At 42.7% G+C, this 14,124-nt stretch overlaps 1 protein-coding gene across 1 annotated transcript in view; it reads right to left on the reverse strand.

Annotated features, from left to right (window-relative positions):
• Pcsk2 (proprotein convertase subtilisin/kexin type 2) overlaps positions 1 to 12,957 on the reverse strand; it is a 263,586-nt gene extending 250,629 nt beyond the window's left edge. Inside the window, exon 1 of the mRNA XM_021150157.3 lies at positions 12,441 to 12,957. Within this exon, the coding sequence (XP_021005816.1) occupies positions 12,441 to 12,614 (174 nt within the window). The 5' untranslated portion in view covers positions 12,615 to 12,957. The remainder of the gene's footprint in view (positions 1 to 12,440) is intronic.
• Positions 12,958 to 14,124: the final 1,167 nt, after the last annotated feature.

Here is a 14,124-nt window from a genome sequence, read left to right on the forward strand (position 1 = left end):
TGAATGAGTGCACACACACACACACAAACACACACACACACACACAAGCTGGCTTGTTTGTGTTTGCATGTGTAGAGGACAGAAATCAGTTTCAACTATCTTCTCCTATCATTCTATACTTTAGGTCTTGAGATAGAGTCTCTCATGTTATCTGGACTGGCTATAGCTGAACCTAGGAATCTGACTGTACCTGTTTTCCAGGACTTCAGTTGCAGGCATACACAACCACATACAGCCTTTCTATATAGTTGTTGGAGCTGAACTTAGTCCTCACACTTTACTGCAGCCTCTCATAACATACCTGCTCAACAGAGAGCATCAAATGGCAATGCTAAGATTTTTAGGTCTATGTCATGATTTGTTTTATTATTTATTGAGTGCTTACTTAATGCACTGTCTAGTGTTATTATGGTGATTTTTGATGAGAATGTTTCCAATGGGTTCATATGCTTTAGTATTTGGTCCCCAGTTGGGAGAACTGTTTGGGAAGGATTAGGAGGCATTGCCTTTTGGAGGAGGTGTATTGGGCTTTGAGAGTATAAAAATGCACATAATTTCCAGTTGCTTTTTTTGTTTTGTGCTTATAGGAAAGGATGTGAGGTTTTAGAATCGTGCTCTAGCCACCATACCTCCCTGCCATAATAATGATGGACTCTTACCTCTCTAGAACAACTGTAAGCTCAAATAAACCTTTCTCTTTATAAGTTGCCTTGGGTCATGATGTCTTATCACAGAAGTGGAGAAGGCAATTAATATGCTCACCAAGAGTGTTCTTAGGGAAGTCTAGATTCTTATGCTGTCTTTCATCAATTTAAATCCAACAAGCTGTTGCTGGAATCCCTTAATCTATGAACAACTTTGTTTAGAAAGCTATAATTTACAAAGATTTCAGGAGAAAATCATGAAATGCAGATCAGGAGTGTCTGAAGTGAATTGATATGCTCAGCTCAATGAATTGAAATGCCTAGTAACTTTTGAGGCCAATCACTCACAGGAATATCACTTGGTTTAGTTTGATGTCTCCTTAATCCTGCAACACTGGCTCAGTGATTCCAAAGCACAGATATAAGCAATAGGACTCAGTGTTCATTAAACACTGTCTTAGTAACTTTTCTATCACTGTGAGGAAGCACTTTGACCAAGGTAACATAGAAAATAAAGTTTTAATTGAGCTTACAGTTTCAGAGGATTCGAGTCCACGGTGAGGGAGTAAAAGGCTTGGTGGCAAGAACAGCTGAAAGATAACATTTGAATCCACAAGGAGGAGGTAGTGAACACACTGGCAAGGATTCAAATCTTTTCAAACTTCAAAGTCTACCCCTATCAGTGATACAATTCCTCCATAAGGCCACACCTCCTAATCCTTCCCAAAGAGTTCCAATGGGAATTAACTTTTCAAACATATGACTCTATGGAGGATATTCTTATTCAAACCACCATACAAGTACTCAATTACACAACTTATGTCCTAGGCTTGGTAGCTCATGCCTGGAACCTCAGGACTTGGGAGCCCAAGGTAGGAGGATTATTGTCAGTTTGAGTGTACTTTGAGGTATATACTGAGTAGCCAGCCTGGACTATATAGGGAACTCATACCTCAAAAACAAATCAAAACAGACAACACAATAAAGTAAACAAAATGAAAAATCCAAAGATGTACAAAGAATTGAAATTGCCCCCTGAAAAATGGACCAGCAAAACAACAAATAAGACAACATAAATATCATATTTCATCTCCTTTTCATCATGTGTAAAATGAAGGGTAAAACTAATATTTTTCTGAAAAACATCTCTTCCTGCTTCAACAGGCTGTAATTCTATAATTGCCATTATTATTTGTGAAAATGTAAATGACTCTGGGTAAACCAGCTAGAATAATACAGACTCAATTAGTGAGGAATGTCACAATATTTTGGTGGCATAGCAATCTGCCAGTGGTGTGACAAGTATTTAGAAATCATTGTTCATAAGAGTCATTCTAATGACAGCAAATCATGCTGCCTCCTCGCTCCCTTCACCAGCTTCTTAAAAAATTGTTGTCATTTAGTATCTCCACTTGCTTTGACTTCTCCTATCTAACCTTCCTTTTTGAGAAAACTGCTCCTAGCGCATATCAACACCTTCATCTTTACATACTCTGAGAATATGCCACTCCCAGGCCAGAGAAACTATCAGGCCTCAGCAAGTGTGTAAGTGAACTTGTTTCATAGAGAGGATAAAACATTGAGGTCCACTGTGCAATACCAGAGAGCTCTGGTTATTCTGATGTCAATACTTCTTTTCCATCACAGCCATCTGTAGGCTTCCTTAGAAAATGACTCTATGGTGTTATTCTAAGTTTTTCTCCTCAGTTAACTGCTGTGTCCCAGCACTGCCCACAAATCATCTCGTGTCAGGTCTCTCTCCAATTGCCAACAGCAGTGTCCAACATTTTGACTCCTTTCCAGTCCCACCCTCTCTTCTCATGGTCCAAAGGTTGACTTTGACTTCTGACACTTTGAAATAATTACAACTTCTAAACCAATGTTCATATTGGTTATCTTTTTTGTCACTGTGTCAAAGTACTTGACAGAAGCAGCTTAAGGGTGGAAGGGTTCATTTTGGTTCATGGTCTTGGGAAATACAGGCCTTTGGCAACAGGGGAGTCTTCATCTACAGTGGTAGGAACATGAGGCAGCTGCTCTTTATACCATGGTGAATCAGAAGTCAGAGAACAAAGAAAGAATGAATTAAAAACCCTCTATGGCTCACCCAGTGCCTCACGTCCACTAATTAGGCACCATGTCCTGAGGGTTCCACAACCTCTCAAAACAGTGCCACCATCTAGAAACCAAGTGCTCAAAACACAAGTGTGTTGGGGACATCTCATATTCAAACAATAGCAATACCATCACCACACCTTCCTTTGAAGCTGTATTTGATCTTGATTTTACCACAGACATTTTTTTTTCTGTGTAAAGTTTTCCTCCCTTTTACTACTGTTAACTCCTAAGTTGAGAATTCTAGGGAAATGTAAATGTGCCAAGGCTCACTTGATGGTTATCAATTGCTTAACAAGTATAATGTCACTGTCCATCTTTCCCCTTTAAACCTTTCATCTCAAACTAAGGACAGCTTTCTTTTTATGCTTAGGCTGCCCCTTTTGCTTTTCAATAAAGCTAAAAAAAAATAACTTAATGAGAATGAGGAATTTGGGCTTGAAGTCTGGCAAAATGATTAGTAGTGTATTGCAGACACACTACTAATCTCAGATAGAATTAATGTAAGAAATAATGTGCACCGTGGCTTTGTATAGAACGGTAACATGTATATGTGACATGATACAGAAGTGACAATCTAACAAACTGATCAGTATAAGCAGTAATGTAAGGGAGCTCCCAGGATTCTAATTTTTCCATTTTACAAATCACCAAGCCTATACTCATTACAATTTGAAATACGCAATTAAATAATTAAACATGTAATTAAATAGATATTCACATATTCTCCCTCTCTCCTCAACATGTAATGACAAACGTATAAATTGTATATGCAGTATGTTTCTTAAATTCAGGGAAATTTATTAGAAAATATCTTTTATATAGCAAACTTATTTGGAGCACAATAATTTTAGTTTTTAATCACACTCCTCTTTTGTTAAAGTCTGATTAAATCTAAATTTAATCTAAATTAAATTAAGTAGTGATTAAATCAGAGGGTTGGAAACGTAAAGACAGTGTGTATGATGTGAGTCCACATCTGTAAGTTCTTTGCTGATCTTTTTTGTCCTACAGATTCATGTGAAGATATCTGCATTGAAATGTTGCTGATGACCATCTCTGGGTAATGACAATACTTGGGATAACGGGCTCCTCATGGTGCTTGTTTTACTTGGCACGTTAGAGGATGATGAAATTGGAAAACTAAATGGATGAGTGTGGAATTTAATGTCAATGTTAGAGCTGTAAATGAGGTGTGACCTGGATCTTGCCCTTCTCTCTCTCTCCTTGTCAATCTACTGTCAATACCGTGTGAAGCCCTCAGTTTTGTTTCCGTCCATGTCAGACTTTGTGCCACTATTTTCAAACACAATGTGAGGGCTTGTTTCACATGGCTATGCTCATCAGATGACACATCACATTCCTTAAAACATTGTGGTCAAATTAGCTTTGGGATTAAAATCTCAGGAACAATTAGTCAAATCCATGCCATTATTTTTTATATTAGTTTCACCTGTTCATACACGTAGGCTAGCAGCATTAACTCAGTCATGTTTTCTTGACTCCTTATTCATTTGTGATCTTGTAAACCACTAAACGGGATTTACAAACAGCAGACTTCAACAAAGAAAGTCAACGACAATGTCTTTCTTTCTTTTTTCTGTCACAGCTATTTAGATGGAAAATAATGGATCTGAGTGGCAATGTGAGAAGAAACAGGAGGAAAAGCTTACCCCTCCCCTCTTTTTGGATAAAACCTGGCTTTTTTGAGACCCTCCGGCTGAAAGTAGAATTGAAGCAAACTCATCTGTAGTCTCAGTCATCACTATGTTGTACGGCATTATCCACAGCCATAAGAGCCCCTGAAATAGATCTAGATTTCCAGTTTCATTCAGTTAAGAAGCACCACCCTCTACTTTTCTGTGTTCAATCATACTTTAATCACAGACTTTATTTTTTTTTCTGTGCAAAGATGTCTTCCATTTCACTCCAGTTAATTCCTAAGTTGGGAGTTGTAGGGAAACAGAAGTGTCCCAATGGCTCACTTGATGGTTGTCAATTGCTTTTACTTCCTGGCTGAACTCTTTCTTACAGAGAAAAGGATCCTATAGCTGTAGCTTTTGAAACCACACTTCTTCCAGTACATTCTTTTGTGCTTATGGCCAAATTATCACCTTGTGGTCCGAGAGTGTCACTGAAGAAGAACCCATTAAGCATCTATTATGAGAAGCTTTATTAGCTGCAGTAGGAGCACAGAGCTTTGAAAGAGTTTTATGTTCTTTCTAGAGAAAACAAATTTAAAAAAAATTTAGAGAGTTTATTGACAGCATGAGATAAGGAAACAGGGCATAAGCTCTGAAAGGCTTTGAGAGACTATTTTTTTTGTTGTGATTTGACTTGGTTTAGTGGTAAGGTTAAGGTCTGAATCTAGAAATATAGAAGGGGGATATTTATCGATAGCATGTAAGCCTGGAAACACTGATATGTGCCCGGGTAGTGCTGACTGCTCTAAAGATAGGCCCCAAAATCTCAGTGCTCTACCGTAACATTTCATTTCTGACTCATGGAAAACCTGGGTCAGCAATCAGAGATCTGAACTCCTTCCATTTTGTGACTATGTTACTGTCATGGTTTGGTTTTCAAAGTTGCTCCTCTCAATATAATTCAGCACCAGTAGAAAAAGAGAATAAAGAATCATTTAGTAGGGGCTTTTTTTTTTTTTGATGCACCAGGCATGAAACCAGGATATATTATTTTTCTTTACACAGATGGGTTAGAAATATTACATGCTGGCAGTTGTCTACAGCACACACTGAAAGTACATTTACTGAAGCTCAAAGAAAGGAGGAAGTGAGTTTGATAATTAAGGTTTTAGCTGATCCTATAGGTATTTTTCTGTAAACTGGTTCTCCAGTGACCTGGGTTATCTACCTCATCGAAATAATTCTTCTCTCTAAGGCGGGTAGCCAGTAAGAATTTCTAAGGAAGCCAGAGTAGCCAGCTGCAACAGTTACTATGGTCTATGATAAACCAACTTCATGGATATCTTGGATCTGGGACATTTCATGGACTATTGCTAGTCCACAGATGGATTTTTATTGGTCTGTGGCCTATTCCTTTCCTAATCTATTGCAAGTCTTGCAAAAGCTCAATACATGACTGCTTCCTTTTATAAAAGGGTGCTACTATGCCACTGTCTGGTTGTTGTAACTACCAATAAAAGTTGTGTAATTCTATGCACCCAGTACTATGCTCAGATCCCCCCCCCATAGTACATTAGTTTTTGCAAAAATAATATTTTAAATAATGTTTTTTATTTTTATTTTTTTCGATACAGGGCTTCTTTGTGTCGCCCTGGATGTCTTAGAACTCACTTTGTAGACCAGGCTGGCCTTGAACTCAGAAATCCGCCTGCCTCTTAAATAATGTTCTTAATTTTTGCAAATATTTTACATGTATACAATGAAATATGATGATATCTACCCCACATTTCTCCTCTTCCAACTCTCTGAATGTCCCCACAACAAGTCCCCTCCCATTACTATGGATTTTTTGTTTGTTTGTGATAAGCCATTTAATCCAGTTAGTGCTGTCTCGATGTACATGTGTGTGGGGCCATCCATTGGTGAGTAAGAAATGTGCCAGAGGTCTTCAAAAGGAATGATTCTCCTAACCCCAGCAACTTCCAATCCACTGACAATAGCTCCTTTGTTAAGAAACAGAGGCCTGGAGATTACCTGCCAGGTCTGATGAAGCTTGGGCTGGCTTGATGTCATATAGGTCTCAGACAAGTAATCTCAACCGTTAGGAGCTCAGGATTGTGACAGCATTTCACAGTGCTTTTCCCCATCATTTGTCTCTTACATTCTCCCTACTTCCTTCCATGATGTTCCTTGAGCCTTGATGATGGTTGGGTTACAATAGATGTCTCTTTTAGAGCTGAGCATTTAGTCTCTCATTCTTAGCCCTATGAGCAGTTATGAATAAATGTTGAATAAAATATCATCCAAACACAACATGTTATGAGATACTTCACTTTAGCTGTTCATCAGGTAAAGCTGCAGTAGAAATTGAAGGGTGGTATGACCACACCTTTCAACAGTTGAGGTGTGAGTATCAAAGGCTGGTGAGGGAGTGAAACAAATGGAGCCCCCAGACACTACTGGTGGGAATATAAATTGTCATAAATGCTTTGAGAGACTTTGTGGTTGCTTGTCTGTTGTAGGCAAAAGTTCTAAATATAGTTCAAGACTTCTGTTTCCTATTGCTGATAGCCTTTATAATCTCCTCCCTTGAGTAAGGCAGTATGGGGTGGGACTATAAATAGTTGGAATTTCATTCTGTGATTAGATTACAACATTTTGGAGGTAGTAATCAAACATGTAAGCTATCAAATCAGTTGGTTTTCAGAAAAAAAATCAGAAGAGAAACTTCCATGGTGTGCCTGAGCTAATCAGATTGATCTAAGAAAGGTGCAGAGGCTTCCCAAACAGAAGGTGTTTGAATGGCTAGGGTATGTGAAGGCCTGTGGAGGGAGGTTGCTGTGAGTTAATCAATGACTTGGTCTCTAGGAGCATAGCCTTGCTCCAAACAGCAGCCAACAAGGAAACAGACTCTAGGTCTACATCCACAGGGAAGAGAAGGGTTCTGAAAATTTGGGTGTACCTGGAAGCAATTTATTTATTGATCATACTTCTAAGTGACAGCATAGCTAGCTGAAGCTTTAATTTTATATTTTGAGGACTTTGGCAAAGGACTCTACTGAAACCTACCAGACTCAATGCAATTCTACAGGGTGCACATTATAGGGATTTATTACACGGTGCTTGATTGCTTTCTGTCGCTGTGATAAATACCACCACCAAAGGAAGGCAATGGTTAATTTTGCCTAAAATTCCAGGTCACAGCCCATCCATCATTCAGGGACATTAAGGAAGGAGATCGAGCAGGAGCTGGAGTAAAACTCATGGAGAAACACCGCTTATTGTCTCCTATGATCATTCTCAGCAAGCTTTCTCATACAACTTAGTAATATCTTGGGGGTGGCACCTTTCCTTGTGGGCTGGGCCTTCCCACATCAATCAAACATTAAGACAATTCCCAGCAGAATTGGCCACAGGCCAATCTAATCTTGGAAGTTTCATCACTAGAAACGTACTCTTTCCAGATGACTCTTATTTGTGTCAAGTTGGCAATAAAAACTCACCTGGACACATAGCAATAGAAATCTAATGCTACTTCCTAAACACAGGTGTATGCATAAATCATGAACTCCAGTTTAGTAATATCTTACAGAAGGCACATTCATGTCTACCCAAATACATGCACTGCTGCCGATAAGTATCTACTGTGAGTTTGTGCCAGCATCCCTGGTACCTAAATTCCAAATGCTTGATCTCTTATATATAAAATTGTATATAGTCAACACACATACTTTTGTAAGTACTATAAATAATATGTACTTACTTATAGCACCTAATGCAGTGCAAATGCTGTGCAAACAGTAAACACATTGTTTGGGGGAAATAACAAGCTAAGAAATATCTGTTCAGTACAGATGCACCTTGGGTTTTTTCAGCCACCTCTGGTTGGGTCTGCAGATATGAAGCCACCTGGATATGGAGTGCTAGCTGGACTTTGGTATACCCCAAAGTGATGTTTATATTTGCCCAAACTCAGAAGTACCCAGGAAGCAGTAGGGGACCTTGGGGATTCTGATAATAATTGTTTCTTGACTTCAGTGCTCATGATCCAGTGTACTCACTTTGTGAAAATAGTAAGCTATGTTCTTTCATATGTTAAATTATATATCCACAAAGTACAATGATCCAAAATTTATTTTTATTACCTGCTAGTACTATTACTAGTAGATCACCTTTAGAATTGAAATATCCTTACATGTATAAAAGTGGTTATGCAATGTTATCTGTGAAAGTACCCCTGTGTTAACTCTCCATCCATAAAAATCCAAACATAATAAAACAAAAAATGTTTAACAGTGTTTAAAATGTTAACTCTTAAAGGAACTTTACTCTTTTCTTATTTTGCTCAACATTCTCACACACAGTTGGTTGAAACTGTGATATGGGATTCATTATTTTGATAAGTCATTTTTATTTCCATTTCAGAAGAGTCAAAAATAATGTCCTGAGAAGTGGGAGGTGCTATCTGAAGTCAGCCCTGTCACCACTGAGTTCTTTGTATATAGCATCTCAGATGGACATGGTTTGGGTGAGGCCTGGGTTAAAATAAAACAGAAAAAATAAACTAGACAGGTATTTTACTTTCTTTTCTGGAGAAAACATAAATGATTGCTTTTACTGGTATTCTACTGATGAAGTCATTAAATCATGAACAAAACCTTTCCCAGCATTTCATGCCCAGCACAACATGTGGCATCAGGGCTAGGAAAAAGCAGAATCGTTTAGTTCCGATCGTCTGAAGATGAATACAGATGTGCATGGTAGCCAGTGACACATGTTCATATCTCAACAGCAAACAAATGATAATTATAGTACAGGTAAAAAAGAAAGGAAAGGTAAGAAACCCCTCTCTCACATTTTCAAAATGATATCTCCAAGGCAAAGTTCTTGGCAGTCAGGGATGGCTTCCTGGAGACAGCTAGTAGTCAAGTGAATTTGGATTTATATTTGAGTTAGTTCCTTTGCCAATATAAGGCAGTTGCTTAATATCTTAGAGCTTTGAATTTCATTTGAGGATTGATGCAGACAGTTCTACTTATTTTGTGAGGTTAGGATGAGATACCCTGTCACAGAAGGCTCCCCTCATCTGTATCCCTGCCCCTTCCTATGTGTGTATAACTAGCTGCTGAGAACCTTTCATACCTGACATTGAGCAGGAGGAGATGAAGAGATCTGCTAAGGCTTAGAGCAACCACAGAGAAGGATGTCTTAGGGTTTAAAACGCAAAATTCAGGATAAGAAGTTGGGACAAGTATAGAGCAGTGCAAAGAGACCCAGAGAGGACAGTGCCAGGGAAACAGTCATAAGAATACATTAAGGACTGTCAAGCACAGCAGTTGGCTGGATAAGGCAAAGAAGCCAGGAATACAGAGGATGTTGGCTCTGAATACTTAAGTTCCCATGAGTGACTGAGGGTAGGACAGAGGGCAGTGGCTGTTCCTGCCTTGTGGGTAGCTGGGAGAAGGGAAGCTCTTTATGGCTGTAGCATCAGGCAAGATTTAGGTCCAGGTCTTGAAGGATCAACAGCATGTGATCCTTCAAAGAAGGAAAAAAAAAAAAAGGGCTCATTGGAGGGCTCAATGCTCTCTGGGCATTGCACCACAAAGCTTCTTCAGGCACAAGTACCTTGTCACACACGGGTTAGCCTTTGAATACGTATCAGGGCAAAAGTCTAGGATTTGGTTAGGAGGTACGATCTGAGAGGACAAGGAGAGGAAAAAGGAGACACCAAACCGAAAGCCTGTTCTTCATAGCTGAGGATTGCAGCTTGATATTGCAATACAAAATCAGTGACCTCCTCTCCCAGAAAGAATGGAATGAGGAGAAATATTTAACCCCAAAGTATATGTGTCCTTCTGTTCCTTTATACATCCTGGCTTCAATCTCACCATCACAACTGTTAAGCACTCACTGAGTTATTCATTCCCATTAGAAAAAAAAAAACACATTGGAAAATTGATGGGGTTAGCCATTATCAGGCTCAGTTACACCTACCTTTCATTAGGTTTTTAGCATCAGACCCCAAGAATGTGTTTTCCAGGGGGAAAGAAAAAGGAGACGAAAAACCATTGCAACAGACGGGTTTCCTTCCCTGTCAGAAAGGGCTGACACAGAAGGTACCCACAGGTAGGGTTACACAGGAATAGAAGAACGAAAGATCTTGCTTTCTCTTCCCTTCGTAGGGTAGCCCAGCCATAAAGCCTTGTCAACACCTAGCAAGGGTTTTCTAATAACAGAAGCATTCTTGCAGCTGTTGATATTAAATACGAATGTATCTAAGCAGGCTGGAGAAAGAACTCATGAGTTAAGGGTGCATACAGGTGCTCACATAGAGCAGTTCACAACCTTTGGTAATCCCAGCTCCAACCTACACCCCCCCCCCCACACACACACGATGAGATAAATCTTTTTTTTTTCCAAAAGGGAAAGTATGCAAGATCTCTGACACACGAAAATTCTCGCTGTCAGATATCAGCTAACTATAATCACTCATTGCCAATGCCGCTAGGACGCTGGATTTTGCCAATGCGGGGCGGGGGGGCGGGGTTAGGTGGGGTATCAGCTTGTTTCAGGGTTGAATGTCCTTTGAAAGCAGTCTCCGTGGGCCAGGAGGCCAGCAGACTGTTCTATCAACAGGAACCTGGTTTCCCCTGCTCCACCCACACTTCTCTTCTAGGGAGCAACTAGTTCTAGGTGTGTGAGACCCGCCCGCGCGCCACCCGCAGAGCTGCGCTTCTTCCAGGACCTCTGTGAAACTCGCTGCCAAACACAGCTGAGGTAGAATACGCGCCCGCCACGCCGCTGGTGAGTGTAGGCGGGAGAGCCCTGCGCTCCTGAAGGAGCTGTCCTAGTGGCTGGGAACCCGGCAAGAGGCATAGGAAGTTCTGACAGAGGAGACCAGTCTGTGTTGCCCTTCCAGGGAGGGAACCCAATGCTCTCTCAAGCCTCTTTTCTTGTGGGATCAGGAGGGAGGGGACAGCCCACGGGTACCAAGCTGCATCCTTTGACCTTCCATTCCCCTCAGTCTGGCTTCTCCTTGCATCCTCACTCTCCCCTAGCGGTGCCAGGTCCCCTAAGGACACTCCAGATCTGGGATACAGATATTTCGCAGGAAGAGCAGGTCAGGCATGCTACCCGCCAAATGAATTCTTCTCCTCTATTCCTCGCAGGACGAGTACCCTAACTTCTCCAGAGGTTGCCAGAGGCACCCAAAGCTCGAAACCTTATCCAAACAGTTCAACTTGGACAACTTCTTGGAATGGGGATCCCCGTGCTCTCTGGGGAAAACCGCGCTGGCTGCCCACACATCAGGAGAGGACACCTCGACTTTTCCGGGGGGAATCCCCCTCAGAATCCATCTCTCTTGGCAGCGTGGTGTCCTAAAGAAGCAAATTAAGAACTCTCCAAACAGGAGAGCGCTTCTGGAGTGGGAAGTCGTGGGCAGGGGCCAAAGCGCACAAGTTCAGCACTCATTTTGGACAGAGAACTCCGTCCTTGTTTCCAAGTCAGAAAGCTCTTGTCCGCTGGGGAAAAAAGCAGGGACTGAAGTCGCTGGGAGGGAAGTCCTTAGGCGTGGGTCGGAAAACTGAGGTGAACTGCAACGCTCGATCTATGAGCCATGTCGGTGGGAAACTATTCTTTCTCCGGGGCGTGGGGGGCTGGGAGACTTCCCTGGCAAAGCAGTCGACGTCAAGCCCAGCTGCTCTGGACTCTATCCTTCTGTCCCTAGGCAGCCTGGAGAACTTGGTACCTCGGACAGCAGCCGGGGCGCACAGCATCCTTTGCAAGGTGCGGTCTTATTTTGCCCCCACCAAGTCAAACACCAACAAATTATTTCTCTGACCTTTCTAATACAGATGAAGGACATTTTAATTACATAACCCATGAAAGATCACCGGAGGCAATGTCGTGTTTGAGAACCGATGGCAGAATAGCTGCATAGCATAAAAAGACAGAAAACTTGCAAATCTGCAACGAGATTGCGCAAGGTTGTCCCTCCTCTGGAAACAACATGTGAAATGTATGGAAAAAATCTTACCTTTCGGACTCCAAAGCCGTGCTCTGCTGCAACTTGGCGAGCCTCTTCCTCTCCGTCTTTATGCAACTCCACAAGAAAATGATTCGTGAAGACGGGTCTCTCGGCAGACGCAAAAACCATGACACAGAAGAGGAGCCCGGCCGCCTTCCACTGGGATCCACAACCGCCCTCCATCCTTCTTTGGGAGTGAAAAGTGGGGCTGCGAGGCGCGCAGGGTGGTGGAGCAGGGGACGAAGAGGGAAGATGCAAATAAAAAATAGGTATGTAGTTTTTGTTTCTGTTTTTCTTTTTTTAAAAAAATCTTTGTATAGCAAAAGAGGCAGAAAAGAAGCTTGGCAAACAGCAAATCTGTGCGCTGTCCACCAGCAGCTGGCTGCCAGGGAAGCCGGGGAGTCGCGCAGCCCGGCTGGCTGGCAGGGGTGCGAATGTGCGGAGCTGTGTGTACCCGAGAGAAAGAGCTAGTGTGTGTCTGTGCTTGATGCTAAATCTGCATTTTCAGCTCCTCCTCGGCTCCAATTCTAGAGGTCTGGAGGCGAGCGCCAGCCCGGGTGACGCGCGCCCGCCAGCGGCCAATGGAGGCCAGAGGATCGGCGGGCCCCGCCCCGGGCCGCCCCGAGCCCGCCCCCGCCCGCCCCCGCCCTCCCCTGCCCAGCTGGCTGCCCGGGTCCCCGGGGGCGCCGCGAGCCCGCGCCCCCGCCAGCTCGGAGCGGCTTTGCTCCGCCCGACCGCTGCGCGCCCAGGAAAATCCCCCCCGCTGCCACCCGCCGCCGGCGCCCGGTGATGTCATTGTTTGTGGAAATCTGCACAGCTCCGGGCAGGGAATTACGGTGCGTGCCGCTTCAGAGGCCCCAGGGGAGCGGGAGCCCCCGGCCGGCCGGCCGCTCCCTGTTGCTCTTCTTTGCTAGTCGGAGCTACAAAACAACTCCTCTCTTTTCTCTCTTTCCTTCCCCTGTCTTCCCTCCTCTCACTTCTTTCTCTTCTCTTTCCTTCTCCACACCTCTCCCATTCTCCCAATAACAAAGCAAATTTGATCCTTCCCGCCCCCTCCACTTTGAGCAAATCCCAGGCTGGGAAGAGCATCCTTCTAGAGGTGACTCATGGGGGCAGGAAGGAGCTTTTTCTCTGTTCTTTTCTCGGTGCTCCAAGGAGGCCAGAAACTAAACATCTGGCAGTCCAGCGGGAGTCCGGACTGCCCTCCCCCCACCTGCGATGGCTATTAGGAGAGACTCCTCTAGAGTCAGCGCTGCACCTGCATCCCAAGACTGCCAAAGGAGACGTGATGCTTATGCTGGGAGACAGATTCTCAGACTCTGGGTTTGGGGCTGCATCAGGACCAAGAATGTCAGAGTTTAAGGAGGTATAGTCATCCATCCCAGGCGTAGGTCAGGATTCCTGCTAAGAGTCTGGCTGCATGATAATTTAGGCTGAGTAGGCAGGTGGGCAGCTGTTGTCCAGGTTCAGTTAACTGCTGAAGTCTGACTTCCCCTTCTTGCTCTAGTGTAAGGAAGTAGATCCAGTCTGCTGTAAGGAACTGAGAACCATTGCTCTAAGTAATGTAAATATTAACTGTTATGGAGTATATTTACATCGTTTTTACCATTTGGCACCAAAGTTTTTATAAAAAGTCCTGTTATAAATTGGATAGTCAGGAAGATGCTTTTTCATGGGAAAGAGAGGAAGAAAA

Source organism: Mus caroli, unplaced genomic scaffold (genome assembly GCF_978045245.1).
Source record: "Mus caroli unplaced genomic scaffold, Mus_caroli_1 scaffold_2, whole genome shotgun sequence".
NCBI classification, from domain to species: domain Eukaryota; kingdom Metazoa; phylum Chordata; class Mammalia; order Rodentia; family Muridae; genus Mus; species Mus caroli.